This window comes from Oryzias melastigma, linkage group LG1 (assembly GCF_002922805.2).
Source record: "Oryzias melastigma strain HK-1 linkage group LG1, ASM292280v2, whole genome shotgun sequence".
Lineage (NCBI taxonomy): Eukaryota > Metazoa > Chordata > Actinopteri > Beloniformes > Adrianichthyidae > Oryzias > Oryzias melastigma.
The window spans coordinates 12,310,137-12,327,507 of record NC_050512.1 but is presented as its reverse complement, the minus strand read 5'-3'; the positions used below and the strand labels follow the sequence as shown (position 1 = coordinate 12,327,507).

The following is a 17,371-nucleotide window of genomic DNA, read 5'->3' as shown; positions in this document are numbered from 1 at the left end:
GTAAGGTGTTATAGGCTGCACGCTGTAAAGGTACTGTTGACAACAATGCAATTCAATGGGGCCTACCAGTCTTGCATAATAATGTGCTGCTTTATTATTTAATTTTTGAGCTTTTTGGAATAGCTTGAAGCTTTAATTTTTACATAGAAAATAGGAGTTAGTAACCAATTACATGGCTGTGCAATGCAGCATTTGACACATACAGTACATAGTCCTTCTATGAACATTTTTTAATTAATTCTTCCTACTCTTAATTTGAAGTTGGATTTTTTTCATTTTGAATGACAGTGTGAAAAACACATTTACACACCTTCCCATAGCTGTGTCTCACCAGCCACCTGCCACTGTCAATCAGAGCTCAGATCTCACAGTTCTGTACTCTTTATGTTCTGAATCTCACCTGCAAACACATCTCCCTCCCCTCGCAGGAGTGTAACAGTACGATTTCCCCCCTTCCCCATCATTACTATTGATTTGCCTTTGAACTCCTCTGAAAGCCCTTCTTTTTACCATTCCATTTTGTTTAATTTATCTTTTCGGTTTCTCGCTGTTGTTCTAATTTTGCTTTGTTATACTCCAGCTCTCTGCAATTTTTCCCCTGTCCGCCTTTCTCTACATCACTCCTACTTTCTTTCTGTCTCCTACATGGTGTTTCTCATTTACTAAATAAGAAATCCAATAGAGTTAATTTAAACTTCTGAATTCTCTGCAAAATCTTTGCAGGGGCGCCTTTTAGCTGCCAAAGCCTGCGTGTTCACAAATAACTCCCTCTTTGTATCAGTTTGGTTGTTTAAGTTGAAAAAAAAGATTGATTTAATATTGCTTTTAAAAACAACAAAAAGCTGACAGGAAGATGATGGGGAGGATGGAAAGGACAATAGGCAGCAGGGAACAAGAGATCCAGATGAGATAAAATGATGGAGATCTCCGGAGAGAAGTTGTTAGACACACTGACAGAGAGAAAAGAGGAGCTTAGATGGCACTGGCGGCTGGCATTTTGCTTTCCCCTCTATTTCTACAACTGTGTCTGTCACTCTGGGGAAAAGATCATTTGCACAGTCCGCCCTCATCCTTCTCATGCTATATATCTCCCTGATCCCTCAGCGTTTTTTCTTTTTTTTTATTCCTTCGGTGTTCTCCCTTGTCACGCTAGGGTCTCGGCTGTTCCAAATGATCAGAGTTCTCCCACATGAACCCAAGCAAGTTAATAGGTTGGGTTCATGTCTCTCTATAGTCATTATCGACAGCCTTTGCTGCCATTAAAGCTTATCGTTAGCGGTCACAGTCTGACCTGTGGTTGCCACACTGAGCGGCTAATGGACACTTTTTGTCATGTTTTTCATACTTTCAGGTCTTCCTGTCCATCATTTTTGGTCCTTTAATTCCCTGCTCCTCTGCACCTGCTCACTTCTACAACATCAAGTTTTACTAACTGCACAGTTACACATGATTTCAAACTTCAAATGATAAAAAATATTTTTTGAATGCTCCTGTCAGTCATATAGCTGGTTTTGTTATAACAAAATTTTTATCAATACGACTAACTTAAAGGCAAAACATAAAGACACTGAATTCTATCTGTTCAGTACCACACTATTGTATGCTGCCCCCATTAGTTCACTTCTGTTTTTTTTTTTTTTTTATCCCCATAATTTTAGAGTTACTGTAATTTGACTGTTCAGATGAAGCATATTTTGAGTCGACACCATCATTTGAAAAGTTTAGGCCACTCTTAAATACCCACAGAAACATTTGTCCCAGTTTTTGACTTGGGAGAATTGGTGCATCTGGAATCCATGGTGTTGAAACTTTGTCTTGAACCACTGTAGGAGCAGAGTCCGTTTACGGTGCTTCCACTCACAGACGGGTTGTCATTAAAATTCCTCTAAAAGTTTGCACATTTTTTTGGAGATTTTCTGACAAAAAGTTTTTTGATTGTAAAAGTTTGTGTTCAAATGACATATTTAAGGATTATTAATGACCAGCCAACAGCAGTAGACCCTCATATTCTCAAGTATATCCATGATATCAAGTCATGACACACCATCCTTGTTGTATCTATTACATTGGTCCATTACTATATCACTGATCACCTTTCGGGGTCATACAGTTTGCACTGTATTCTGCATTCTGATTGGTGACAGACATCTTGTGCTCTTGAATTCTTGTTCTGGCGGGAATCTTTTTCTTCTAAATGAAGCTCTTCTCTTGCCTGTGATCCTGTTTATGTTCAGGGCAGAATTTTTTTATCCAACATAAAATATACATATGATTATTGCAGGATTCAATCGATCTATATTCAGTTGGACTTGTTTTTTAACGTGTTATATTGCTTTCTGTTTGTGGACTTGCTCTATGCTGTTGATTTAAAATGATCTAATTTAAATTTGATATATATATATATATATATATATATATATATATATATTTTAATATTCAACCCTTAAAGTTTGATTTCAGTAGTCGGAAATATCGACTGATGAGTTGTTTGTCCTTTTTTGTTGAGTTGCACCCTCTTGTTTTGTAGCACACGTTTGATAGTTGTTCTGCCCTTTCTGTGTGATGAAAAGAAATAAAAAGGAAGAATGTGGATGAGAAAAAAAAGGAGTGCAGACTCAATTACCAACTTTTCTTTCCTCCCTTCAAAGAAAGATCAAAGCCACCTCCCCCACCTACCCACAAAATCCAACTCTCCCCTTCTAACCAAACCCCCTCCCCTAACTTCTGTCGCAACTAGCCTGTTAATTCGAGTTCACTGTTCTTCCTTATTGGAAATCTCCATATTCATCACCTGTGCATCTGCATTCAGAAAACCTATTGATGTTCAAACACGTGTTGACTTTCTCACAATATTCTTACATCCTCTCCATAGAATCAGCATAACAGTTCAACAAGGAGAGTTCTTGGTGAAATGATTGAAAGATTTCTTAGTGAAACAGAAAATTGGGCATGAAATAAGTCCATAGTCTTTTGCGGTCAGGATCTGGGCAAGAGACACGCATGTTTGACTTCTGGCTATAGTGAAAAACCCCAGAGCCTAAACGCTGATGGCGAAGAGCCAGGAGGAGAACAGGGTGAAGGTGGGCCAATGAAAACATGTGGAATGCAGATAAACAAACTTTTATTACAATTTAAAGGAGTTTGACTGTGATTGGCTGTGAAGAAAGAAGGTACTTCAGCCTGAGTGAAGAGTCAGTAACCCAGCGTACCTGTAAATGACGCAGATCTTCCTGACGGAAATAGGGACAAAACTTCTCAAACAAAGGAAACATAAAGCATGAACCTTGTGATAATTGTGATTTTCAGTTCCTCAATTTTCCTTATTTATTCCCACTATTTATTTCAAACATCATTTTGGTTTAAAACCATCGTCTTTCTTTCCATACGTCTTACTACAATGTCTAGTTGGACAGAAAAGCAATACAGAAGTGAAAAAATATTCATTTTGAAACCTTGAGATTGAGCAATATTTTCCCAGCTGTTGCTCTACTTTGCCTTTAAAAGGAGTAAATATCCTCCTCAGAATTTTTTTCGACATTGTGTGTGAGTGAGAACAATTATTTTAGTGTATAAGGATTTTATTTATGTAGATGTTACTCTGTTTTACATTTGTGTTTGAAAAAATACACTTACAGTCTGCAATCAAATATTTTTAGGCCCATGTTTTATTATCATAAAGTGACTGTAATATTGAGTTATTATTTTTAAAGAAGGCATTGGGTTTTTGAAGTGCCAATGACATTTTTGTTGCTGGCATTAAATATAAAATAAATCTAAAGTTGTCTTTCATTCTTTCTTGTTATTTTTCTGTAAAACACTGTGTACCTTAAGGTGCTGAACAACAACAAAGATAGTTTACTGTTCTTACTTGTCGATGGCATTAGAGAAGTAGACATAGCAAGGTGTGCAGTCAGCTCGTGTCTGCTCTATTAACCTAAAGCCTTCTTTGGTCTCTGTCTGTTGGCTGTACCAGATGAAGAGCAATGTACCCACAAAAAAGATTTAATTGGTGTTCTAAAAGATTTTTTTATGTTTTTCCTCAGAATTCACTAGTTTAACTTTTTTTTTAAATCTCCAACTTGGATTTTCAAAGCTCAAAGGTGCTCACTCTTGCAGTAGACTGTATGTTGATGTCAAATGTGGAGTTGTGTTTCTGACCTGTTTGCTTTGGTTGAAATTTACATTTAAGAAAGATTGAAGTTAATGAAGAAAGCAGCAGTGCTAAAACTCAAGAGTTAGTCAGTTAAATAGAGCACTAAAAAAAAGTTTCACACGACAAAAATTATGTTTTGTTGAAAAGCGAAACAACTCTAGAGAATTTACAAAGAAAAAAGGTCAGATGTGATGCCCATACTTCATTCAATTTGAGTAGTTTTTTGTTTTGTTTTTTTCTTTAGTTTAACAGATTCACTTTTCTTATTTGCCTTCTTGTTTTATTTGGTCGTTTTGACCCTGTTGTCTTGTTAGATGTGCTCCCTGTCATAGAGCTTTTGTGAAATTGAGTTTCCAGATACCACAGCAGCCACTTGTTTGTCATTGTCCTCCTCCGCGCATCATATTCTTTGCTTTTCTTTGTTGTTTTTTACATTTTTGCAAAGATCCCTGTCAATGCTTTCCTCCTGTATTTCTGTTGGTTTCCCACAAGTTTTGTTTTTAGTTTGTAACCTGATTTCTCCAGAACTCATTCTCAGCACTTTCCTTATACGTCTTCATCTTGCTGTTTATTTGTTAGTGTTTTAAAATGAAAGTTGAGGTTTTAATATGAGTTTTGTGAAGCTGTTTCATTTACCAAGGTTTAAGTTGCCATTAAAGGCAATTCTCCCTTGGTTTTATGATGATTTGGTGTCTCCATCCATCTTTAAAATGTCTCCCCTACAAGCACTTTTTTAATTCGTTAGAACCTTTTATTTGCTTATTTCTTAAAAAAAAAAAAAAAAAAGAAAAATGTCAACGTATTGATAGAAATGTACAGATTAAACTTTAAGTTATACTCAAAGGAAAACAGGATGTTTTAATAGCAGCCATATCATACGTTGTTCACAGAAATGGCTAAAATCCCTTGGGGATAAAGAAGATTCTGCAACAATTCACCTATCTGCATTGTTCATGTGCAAAAAAACAAACAAATAAATGAATAAGGATCCGTGTGCAACAAACTTCCTTTGCTGCTGTGCTGCTGCATGAGCATTTGTGATTTATGAGCTAATGTTCCTTTTCTTCTTTTCATAGATTCTGAGTCAGAGCTCGTGGCTCCAACAATCGTGATTGGTCCTAAGAACACAACAGTTGTGGTGGGGCAGGGGGCCACTCTGGAGTGCATTGCCAACGCCAGGTAATTTTCTTTTGTGTTTGTACATAAAACACACATTTTCAGGATCTCTGTTTTTGCCATTAGAAGACACCACATAAACTTGCAGTTAATCAGGTCTTCCTGATCATCTCATTTTTTATTATTATTGACTAGAGAAACGTATAGTTCATACAGTCATTTTTGATTTATCAGAAGTCATGACCTTAACTTGAATATTTTTTTTTTTTTTATCAGCAGATCCTCTGTTTTCCTGGATTTTATTGTAGCCTCATTTTTTATCTCTCCCAGTCTTTCTCCAGTTTAACTCAAGTGGTCTTATGTAAAGTTGCTTTATGTCTCTTAAAGTGAGACAGATTGGCATTGTTATTGAGTTGACTATCGAGTTTACCTAAAGTAAGGCAGGATCAGTCTCTCATCTGCACACAAAGTAAAACACTGACCTGTGCCAAGTGCCTAATGTGCTTATGGAGAAGGCAAACACAGATGCAGACTCATACACAAACACTTTTGCATTAATGTAAGGAAAACGGTTTTAACCTTTTGGTTTAACTGATTTTTTCTCTGCAAATTTTAGTCTTTAGTGTGCAATTGTCCAAAAGTGATGTGTTTGTTTCCCCCATGTAGCTCCTTAAAGACCTACTCCAATAAAAAATAATCTTTTTAGGGTTTCTAACATGTCCTTGTAGTGTTTTCGGCATTATAGATGACTTAAATGAAATGATTAAGAATAAAAAAACTGTCTTTCTGAGTATTTCTTAATTCAAATCACATTGAATCAGGAGCTGATGAAAACCGGATGCTTGTAAATGTTCAGACTAATGACACAGCTACTGGAACGGGCGTGCCAAAGTCTCCTCTCCCCGTGAGTTCATCCTGGCTCGCTCACATTTACGCTCACGCTGTAGCAGATTGCGATAATGGCTCAAACTCTACGACGGGATTGATCCAGTATTGCTCGTTGTTATTTCTGCGCTGCTAATGTTATCCTGCGGCTACAAGTACATGCGTGAGAGCACAAACAGAGATCTCAGTATTGGGGAGGGGGGCAGGTTGCTCTGTGTCAACAGTCCCGCCCACAGTACAGAATTGTACTATGTCTGTACTATGAAAATATCTCTTAAAATGACAAGCACATTTAGATTTTGGATAAAAATGTCATTATCATAATAAAAAAAATCACTGGGAATTATTTTACAATATAAAACAATATTGTTGGAGTGGAAATTTATAGCAGCTGTAGGCTTCACATCAGAGCATGACTGGTATTGTGTTCCTACCATTTTATTGAAAGCAGAAAATAATGGAAAATGCTAATTCACTTTTTCACACCATATCTTTTGTTGTTATCACTCACATCATCCCCTGAACTCTCTTAGTAGCCTTGTAACCAAATAAGCATTTTGCAGGACTGCCAGAGATCTTTGTTTTTTTTTATTTTTCTGTCTTTTAAATATTACTGTGATTTCCAGCAGATTTTAAGAGCCACCCTGGAGCTTACCTGGTATTCAGTCTTCCTCTAAATGTGCCAAAATAAAACCTGGATATGCTGGATAACAGCTGTGCAGTGCATTGTGGGAGGGCTTTGAGGCAGTACTTCAGAACCAGCAATCCCACAACTGAAATACCAATAGGATATTTGCTCCTGACTTTAGGCTTTACAAGGGTGCACTGTTTTTTTTTTTTAGACAGGAATTATTATTATATACTAAATAGACCAGGAACCTTAAACTTCAGTCCTGAGGGCTGGTTCATACTGATGAGATTTCAAAATAAAACTATAATATTGCCCTTGGGGTCAATATATATATTCCCTTACTATAATTGGGTTAGCCACTGATTATACATAACTGTAAAGTTTTATTTTTTTTTCTAAGAGAAAATTTGTTTTTTGTTTTTTTGGAGGGGGGGGGTGTCAAAAAAATGTCAAATATGTCAAGCTTTCAAAGAAAGCTCAGAACTGAAAGAAGAAGAAAGCCATGTTTGCTTGGAGTTGAGAAAGCCTCTTGGAGAAGGGGTGAAACGTCTTCAGTAATAAAAGATAAATCAAGTCCAGTTGACTGTGTATTTTGGAATCAACTTGAATGAATGAGACTTTAGTTAAACACCTTTCCTATAAAAGAAACACAATGAGCAAGCAAAAGAACAAACAATAAAAGAACACATTGTTGCAGAGCTCAGCAAAGAATATTGCCGTTATAAATGAGGAAAGTGTAGTAATTTAAATTTAACAGTCTGTTTTGGGAACGGGAGAGTAAAAGCACTATGATGTTACCAGAAAGAGAAGCATTTGTCTGATTCCTCAGTCAATTTAAAGCTTTAATCAGCAATTTAAAAGAAAGAAATTCAGGTGAAGTCTCACTACAGTAATATTTTTAATTTATTTTGAAAGCGTACCCCATGGTCTTTTATTAATGATTATGCAGCTTTGAGCCAACATTTGAAAAACTGTTATTTTCTTGGAAATAGTTTCTGCAGAGCGGCAGTCGTTGATTAGAAATTCACCTTTGGTTATTGGCAGGACTGCTGGCACAGAGCAACCCTGTCTTCTCTTCCCCTTCATAGCTTTCTCTTTATACACTCTCCCTCTAGCTTACGGCCCCTCACACCCCTAACCTAACTGTCAAGAAAAATATCAGAGCTCTCAGAAGAGCGAAAAGAAAGAAAAAGAGAAGAGAGAAAAAGAAAATGTACGTGGACCTAGTCACCTACATCAGAAATAAAAATTTGAAATGTATTTTATTATTTTTTTAACATTCAACAAATGGTTTGACCTGTCAATGCGATCCAGAGATAAAAGTGGCTCCTATACTCATGTGTCTTGGATAGTTTCTTTCCTCTTTACACAACTATTTTTGTTACATTGTTCATAGACTTTTATGTTCTGTCAAATATTTACTTTTTTTCAGAATATATTGGATATCTTCTGAGCTGCCTAAAATTGCTCCTCGCAGAAAAACAAAACACAAATGTTATAATATTCTCAAAATTAAACAAGTTTCCTCTTCTTTTTTTATTTGTCTACACAAACTCCACATGAGTCAAACTTAAAATGACGAGTGGCGCCCAGTCTGATTCTCCTGTATTTATGATCAGTTATTTACTATGACTGAGGACTGCTGGTTTCTCACAGCTTCTTACAGAACTTTGATGTTTTACTTTTTTTTTAAGTTTGAGTTGCTCTCTTCTGGAGGAATCAGCCCTCTGACACTTGACCACTATAAAGCATGCGGCTCATAACATAACAAGTGGCTATCACACATTCAAGAGGACCAGAATTTGCCAGCAGAAAGCTATAAAGAATAATAACAAAAAATGCTCCACCAGCAGGAGCCATCACAACTACAATAACTTAGTTTCTTTATCCTGTTCTACATACAAATTAGCTCACAATGGCTTGTATTTTCCTGACAGAAAAAATCCAATCCACAGGGATTATTGCTGCAATCGAAAAGCAGTCAGCGAGAAAGTCATGACAAAGAATTATTTTGCATTGAGAAATTACAGAAAATGGGGAAGAGAAATCATGCAGAGTTAGGCTTTGTATTGTTTGTTTGAATCTTCTATTTGCTTTATATGTTTATAAATGACCTGTTACCGTTAGGGTTTTTTTTACATTTTTTTAGTCTATTATAAGGGGCTTAATGCATGTGTTCTGACCAGAATTCACTTTCTTTTTTAAATTTTTTTTTATCTGATAAATCCAGTCACATTTCAGAAACTTCTCTATTTGTCAGACTTCTTTAGACTGTATGTTTCATTAATTCAAACAGCATTAATTTACATTTAAAATGCCCTTGAAAATCCTTAATCTTGTGGTTTATTGACAAAAAAATGTGCAAAAATGAGCTTTAGATTCCATATGAATAAGCAGAATTAGTTAGTGGATTTACCAGCTCTTCTATACCGCCTGCTACCAAGCTTCAACGTATCTATTACAAATCTTCTAAAACGTTGTTGATAGAGTCTGTTATTCGTCAGAGCTTTTAGGAATCAAAAAACTTGATATGAAAAACAACAACAAAAATATGTCGTAGTCAATCATACATTCATTTCACATAAAGGAAGTTAAAGCGAGAAACTTCCAAACTATTTGAGGCCTATTCTGACATTTAATGCTTTATAACTTATACAACTTAGCCATACTGCTCACTTCAACTAGGAGCATTTATGTCAAAACTGAAACATGTTTTGAAATGTTGTTTATTTAGTGAAACTTTGGATTTGGATCATTTCTATTTACTCTACTTATATAACGTATAGTTTGTAGAAATGCAGTAATACATAATTAAAATTTACTTTAATTGAAACAGAAAATTTCCAGCTGCTGATTTTAAGTCCCACTCTGCTATTTTTTCATTTATTTAAAAGTCTTTCCAGTAGTCTTTTAATTATAATTTAAACGTTGCTGTTTTTAGGTAAAAAAATGTTTAAAAACCTGTATAATTTTCTAAGACATAGTTTCTCCAGAGCGGCAGTACTTTATCTGTGATTCACCCATCAGTTTATACTCTCTCTCACTAGCTTACAACCCCTTACATGCCAATCTAACATTACTGATGCAGCAAAAATGGCAAGTAATAAAATTTGGGGCTATTCAGTCACACAGTTTTGATCAGGATGCCAGCTCAGACAAGGAAAACAAAGACGTACATGGATCTTGTCGTCTACAATTTTGATGCATCAGAATGGAGTAGAGCAGGGAACTAGAGACTTGCCATTGGAGCTTCCATCTCACAACTACAAGCTTTTTCTAACTTTGTTTTTTCATCCGCTTATGATTCACCATAATTTGAAAAAAAGGAATACTCAAAAATGCAATTTTACTCTTAATTTTCTTTTTATATGTCCTTCATTATGAGAAAAATGCTACCAGAGCATGTTCTCCAAAAACACAATTTTCATTGGAGTGGGTCTTTAATAATGAGCTGCGCTAAACAAGTGTCCGAACTGCTGTGAGAGGATATCCAGATGAACAAAGAAAAGACAATTGAGCTGTACTTTCATCACCACATGCTTTTGCTGTATAAACGACATCTTCCAGAAATACTCAAGCACAGAAGAATGGTGTCTTGATGTTGTTTATCTGAAAAAAGGAGCCATTTTTTCATGAAAACCCATTTCCTTTCTGAACATTTAGAATAACTGACAAAAGCTGGTTGAGCTGACTGCTCTGATATACAGACTGTCATCATTCATTTCCTGCCTCACTGACAAATAAACTGATGGATTTAATATGCTGTAATTGCCTTCTGTCACCCTTTGCCTTTTTTTTCTGCAATTCCCCTGATTCTTGCTGCTCTCTTCACTCCCCTCATCTGCTGTCTTCTTGTCCTCTCTTCTCCACTTACAGACCAGTTGATGGCCTTACGGTTTCATGGAAACGTGATGGGCGTTGGCTGGCCACCGGGCGTCAGCTCGTTATTCCTTCCCCAGCCTTTTCCGACACAGGGTTATATGTTTGTGAAGCACTGCTTAGCAACAGCACTGCCAAACCTATTGAAGCAAAGGCACACCTCACTGTCATGGGTAAGAACAACCGTTTTACTAACATAAACACCTTTTTTTTCCACCTCTATAGCTCAAAAGCATTAGATCTTTTTTTTGCTAAACCTAAGTAATTATCAAAGCTTCAATATCATTTTAAATTGTAAATTTAGTCAAGCTACTATTAGCACAAAATCAGATTTAGCAACTAGTCTAAATAAAATAGTTTACACTCACTTTGCCAAACCAAAATATTTGTTATTGTTAAAGCTAAATCCACTTGTTTAATCACTATGTGATTAATTGTTATTTTAACCTATTAATCCTTAAAGTCCCACTCCCACTTTTTTTTTCTTTTTTCTTTTGTAAAATCGTTCCCAGTGATTTTGCAACCCTTGTGTTATCCTAGGCATGTTTACAATACAAGTGGGGTCATCTGGACCCCACAAGACAGCATGAGGGTTAAATATGATTATAAAGTTTTTAGCCAAAATCAAAAAGCCTTTGTCGTTTTTGTAAGACATATTTTATGTACAGCAACAGCACCTCAATAGAAATACAATTCTTGGTTGTGGGCGGGACAATTGACACAGAGCAACCTGCCCACCTCCATATCCCTGAGAGCTATGTCTGCACGCTCCCGTGTGAACTTATAGACTCAAACTAACATTAGCGGTGCAATTTTTGCCCCACTAATGTTAGTTTGAGGCTATAAGATCAATATTGGATCAATCCAGTTGTTTGAGCCAGAATCACAATTTGATACGCACAAGTGTTGAACGCTCATCATTTCGCACACACCAAAGTGTGAGCGTCCCAGAGTGCCCACAAAGGGAGAGGAGACTTTGGAACGCCCATTTCAGTAGCTGTGTCATTAGTCTGAGCATTTTCAAGCACCCAGTTTTCTGATCCAACCCGATTTGATCTAAGAAATACTCAGAAACACAGTTTTAATCATAAATGATTTTATATAGGTCCTCTATTATGAAAAACAAAATGCACAAGAACATATTAAAAACCCAAAAAATACTATTTTTGTTGGAGTGGGTCCTTAAGCTACGTACACATTGGGCACGTGATGAATGTTTAAGAGCACACTAAACAGTTATTCTCAAACATACTTTTAGCATATGGTGTTCACACTGGACTGTCACTGCTCGATAGTAGTGCATGTATCGAAGCTTGGTGTGAAACGTTGAAGCGGAGCAAATCTCGCAAATCTTGCTCCAGGCTTTTTCTTTCACAGCACCATCTCTTGTACTATCCTATTCATGTTAACGTTGGGAGTGGGGTCAACTGGAACCCACAAGACAGCGCAAGGTGTCCATAGCAGACTTGAAATCCTCTCAACCTTTTTTCACCTTTGTCATGGGAGGGATAACACACCAATGTAAGGGTGGGGTCATCTGGACCCCACAAGATAGCATAAGGGTTATTCCAACATATGAAAGACTTGGTGTCATAATTCTGGCCTGGCACAAACTACAAGTATTAATTTATCCTTCATGATCAATTTTTGAAACAGTTGGCACTTAATGGTTTGAAAAGGACTGTACCCATACAACATTACCAAAAATTGATCCCTGATTGGTCAAAATTCAACAGTTTTAACTTTTAACATATGTTTAACGGCCACAGATTTTGTATGCGACTTCGAAAACGGACTTTAAAGACATTTGTTCCGACATTTGTTCCCACAAGTGTGACTTAAACGATGCTTGTGAAATATAAGCTTTTTCTGGCTTAATCTTTTTTCTACTCTTGCCAATGATAAATAAGAAACTGCTCTGAAAGTCATGCACACTGCAGTCTTCTTCTGATTGCACAGATTTCATAAAGTGGCATCACAGACTCATGAGCCTGTTTGGCCTGCAGCTGCATTAGCTTCACTCCCTTAAGTCGCCAATTAATAAGAAAACACTGAAGATATTTAAAGAAGTCGGCTATTTATACCATCCGCTCCAACCTTCGATGCAGCGCAGAGAAAACAACAAGTTTGCATTGAGAGAAAGTATTTGATTCAATAGAACTTTTTACGTCCCCAGTGCGTCTTTGTCTTTTAGATCTTCTGTAGCTGCCAGACTGAAGGGCGAGGGAGCACCTTAGCACAGAGTGCAAGTTACCCATGTCTACAGAATGCTTACAAGTCAGAGAGGACCTGCCTGAATATTCATTCGCCGCTTGCTTTCATGCCGTGCCCGCTCCCTATCTCAGCCTAATTTTTGATCCCTTTACAAGCCTTTTCTTTTTCTTCTTCTTCCCCCCACAATCACTCACCCCCCAAATGATCTCCCTTTATTAGACCAGCAGCACTTTTAAGGTCTGCCTGACAGAGACAGTCTGCGTGCATCCATTTGTATCAGAGGAGTAGAGACTGATGAACACGTCTGTACTGATCCTTTTCTTTTTCTGCTATGAGCTCAGCCGACCTTGATGCTACACAAGGCATTCCTAAGCAGAATAGGGTTATGTGTCTGTGAGGGGAAGAGACAGCCTCAAAGGTATTCATTATTCAATTTCATTTCATTTCTGCCCCAATCCTCTAATAAGAATATGTATGACTCTGCATCCTTGTGTTGTATACTGCACAGGCAGCGCTGGGTGCAAACCACACATCCATTGTAATTCACTCTTTTGCTTTTTTTGGCAAGCAGACAACAGGAAATTCATAAAAGCTCATAGTCCTAAAACCAAACACAAATGTGTCCCAATGAAAAAATGTCAATACATTAAATTTGTGTCATCAGCTTTGTGTCACACCAAGTTTTCTAAAAAACTAATGACATTGAAAAGAAGATTATGGCCTCGCAAACATAAATAAATTATTATGTGCCTCTGCATGTGGGTTCCACAGTTACCATGCAGTGAGGAGGCTAGGTTGCAAGCAGGCAAAATAACAAAAAACAATGATGAAGTCGAGAAAAAATAACTCTAATATTCTTAAATATTCTTCATTGTTTCACAAAGTATTTGTAGAATTAAGCTTGAGGTCAGTCTTTCAGAAAATTGAGACATTCCGAACTTAGAAAAACAATCACCCCAAACGTCCTGCTTATTAACTCTGAATGGCATTTCCCTCCAGACAAATGGGAGGTTTCCAGAGGTAAATATTTGATTACATACGGATTAGCACTTGATTAAGCAAAAACATCATAATTTAATCATCCCTTTGTTCTTCTTTTTGTTTATTTTTTGACCTTGTGTTCCTGTCAAATCTGTAATATTAGCAGTGGTTGAACCTTTTTTAACAAACACATTTTTTTTATATTTTTTGCAGCAACATAATTAAAAAGAATTTTGAATCATTTGGATACTCATCCAATTTTAAATGAAATTGTTGTAGATTACTTTTTAACATACAGCCCTACTCCAATCATCTTTTGATCTATTGTGAAAGCATCTTTTAACTTTATTTATGCAATTTTTACGCAAAATCAAGAAACTTATGATGTTTTTTGGGGCATAGTTTCTTGCAGAGCAGCAGGAGTTCATTATAAAATCACCTCTGGGTTGTGGGCGGGACTGTTGGCGTAGAGTAAGTTCCCATCATCCATTTTTTTCTACACGCTTTCCTGCTAGCTTACAACCCATTACAACCCTATTCTAATATTACCAGAGAAACAAAACTTCCAACTTTGCACAGGATAAACATAGGAAAACGTAGATCTGGTTGTCTATAAGTGAATGCATCAGAATGGAGCAGAGCAGGGAGGTTGTGGCCCACCGTCAGAAACACCTATGTCACATCTATGAGCGCTTTTGTCTGCCACTAATTTACCACGACTTGAATAAAGAAGTACTCAGAAACACAAATTTAAGCTTAATTTCCTTTGCATTTGTCCTCCACTGTGAGAAAGAACATGTCAAAAACACCAAAAACACAACTTTCATTAAATTGGTCCTTAAAGTCATAAATTATACATGGAGTGTTTTTCAAGAGTCGTGATATGAAACATTAATACCTTCTAGTTTTTGGGTTTAAATAAACTATACATTTCCACTTTAGGGGAATCTAACCTTGGTCAAAATGCAGGGAAAAAAAATCTGTAAAAAAAAAGACTAACTAAAATGTTAGTGCTTAAATTTAAAAGGGTGACAGCCAGGTGCATCCAACTGTCAGCCTGTAATAAATTGGTCATGAACAGATGTGCGGACCTCTGTAAAAGCAGACGGTTAGCAGTGTGCTGGTCTGGAGCGTTCAGGTGTGTTTTCAACACCTCGCCAGGGGGAAAAAGACATCAGTTGTGATCCCAGCAATTGTTGCTGTCTCTCAGTCTGAAAAAGGCAATTTTCAAACAGTTTTTGTCTGCCATCATACAGTGGGGAAGATTATTCACAAATAGGAAATATTCAAGTGAGTTATCTACATTCACCCCGAGGTCAGATGATGCGGTGCTCAGGGTAATTGCATGAAAACTGAGGGCTACACTTCAGATTCTGCAGCTCTCAGTTAACATGGGAAAAGTCAAAGTTCACGATGGTTGTAGCTGTTTGAAAGGCCACCCAGGCCTCTCTGAAGACACCCACAAAGTGTGGCACATGACAGGGGATGGGTGATGAGGGTTTGTTGTGCTGCCAGTTTATCATAGAGACATTCAGTAAAAAATAAAATAAAAGATTTATCAAAAAAGTAACCCTGAATATTCTGGGCTTTCAAAACAATTCTACAGCAAAGGAATATAAATTAAAAAATGCAGATTTGACAAATTAAAAACATGAATTACTGGTTAATGATTTGTTAAATGTGGCACTTGCTGTTTGTTGATTGATGTTGTATTTGTATAAAATCATGAAAGTAGCAGAAAATCACCATATGGTATGCAAATGTTTTTATACATTTGTTTATTGAGGTCATCAGTTCAACCTTCTAAAAGCCTGAAGCTTTTTTAATTGGTTTTTGGTATTTGCCTTGACCCTGAAGTGTAGATTTTATTTATTTAAATTTAGTTCAATTTAGTTCAACATCTTCTAAAAGGGACAATTTTTAAAATGTATAATTTATTTTGCTTTGTTATTCCTTTTCTTTCTGCAGAACCACCTTTGCTGACTGTTCAACCCAAAAGTAAAATATTTGCGGATCTGGACAAGAATGTAGACATCCCATGTCAAGCCTCAGGTAGAATGGGTGTATGTGTTGTGTGTGTGTGTGGCTTTGAGGGGGTGTGGGTTATAATTGCACATATTTTAAATTACAAAGCTTCAAAAAATGACTTATGTCCTCAAACCTGTTAAACCTGTTGTGATCTTACACTACATTCTTCAAGCATTTTGTTGTTCAGAATCATCGTCAAAAGAAACAATAAATTTACCAAATCAGAAGAAATCAAACATAAATTCTGTCGTAAATGAATGGAGTAATCTTGTCAAAGCAGAACTGTAATGAAGTTCAAACTATCGTTTAAGTACACAGCATACCACAGACCCATCAGATCTTTCAGGTTATATTTTGCTGACATTCAGAAAACAGGTGTGAGACTATATGTCAATGCAGATCTCCTGTAACAATATTGGAAAGGTGTCAGTGAAAGGCGTTTTTACAAGCGGGTTTTTATTGACTGGCTGTGCAGCACGCTGACGCTGGCTTTCTGCTGCTGCATCTTCTTCTGACAAGTTTAAATTTCACATATTGAGTCCATTTATATCAGACTCTGGTTTGTTGGTGCTGTAAGCGTCTGCAAGCGCAAGGGGGCACCTTACTGTGTTTTCAGGTGCCGGTTCCATTGGTTTTACATGAGAATTGGACATCACCCTTAGAGAATGGCTTACTTCCGGCTCCAACCAAATTAAGTCAATTTATTATTATTATTATTTTTTCAATATTGATGCTGACATGTAGCCAGAAATCATCTGTAAGCATCGACTGGTACGAAATATGTTAAGCCTTATATTTGGGGGCCAGTAGGCACCCCATACTTTTATTAAGGCAGCTGATTGACCAGTTTAAAACTTACTTTAAAAAAATCATTTAAAAAACTAGGATTAGCGAGAACATAAAGACAGGTAGTAGAACAAGAATGGTTATTCTGACAAATATAATGACTGAGTAATTGTTGTTTATTTCTCAATAGAAATCTATAGGATTTTTGGCTTCTTGAACTCAGTGGGTACTGGGTGTTTGGAATCAAAGGAGGAGGGGTCACTAGTCCACTTCTCATATGCAGTCAATGGTCGATTCTGTTAAAACTGAGGTCAAGTCATGGCTTCCTCTGCAGGGAGCATTCAAAAGGAAAACTAAACAAGCTCTGACAGCATAAACATCGGTGTGCTGGGACCAGGCTTGGTTATGCCACTTCTTTGAAACTCCTATTTTTATTTTTTTTTAATAGATTACATTACAACAATTACACTTGAGTTGGCCTGGACACGGTTCTAAAATCTACAACGCATCCCGCCCCCCTTCCCTGTCGCTCCCCCTCACTCACTCACTCACACATACAGTGAGTTCGTGTTCCTCCTCAGTAATCTGATACAGTTGCAGTGTACAGTAATTAAATAGCAGTGGCCCGGGGCTATAGAGAGGGAGGCAAAGAGCAGAAACGAGGATTGGAGAAAAAAACTGAGTGACTTGGATAAGGA

General features: G+C 36.8%; 1 protein-coding gene across 1 annotated transcript in view; it reads left to right on the top strand.

Moving 5' to 3' along the window:
• sdk1a (sidekick cell adhesion molecule 1a) overlaps window positions 1-17,371 on the top strand; it is a 274,209-nt gene that overhangs the window by 167,747 nt on the left and 89,091 nt on the right. Inside the window, exons 7-9 of the mRNA XM_024259668.1 lie at window positions 5,230-5,332; window positions 10,662-10,837; window positions 15,828-15,911. Of these exons, the coding sequence (XP_024115436.1) occupies window positions 5,230-5,332; window positions 10,662-10,837; window positions 15,828-15,911 (363 nt within the window). The remainder of the gene's footprint in view (window positions 1-5,229; window positions 5,333-10,661; window positions 10,838-15,827; window positions 15,912-17,371) is intronic.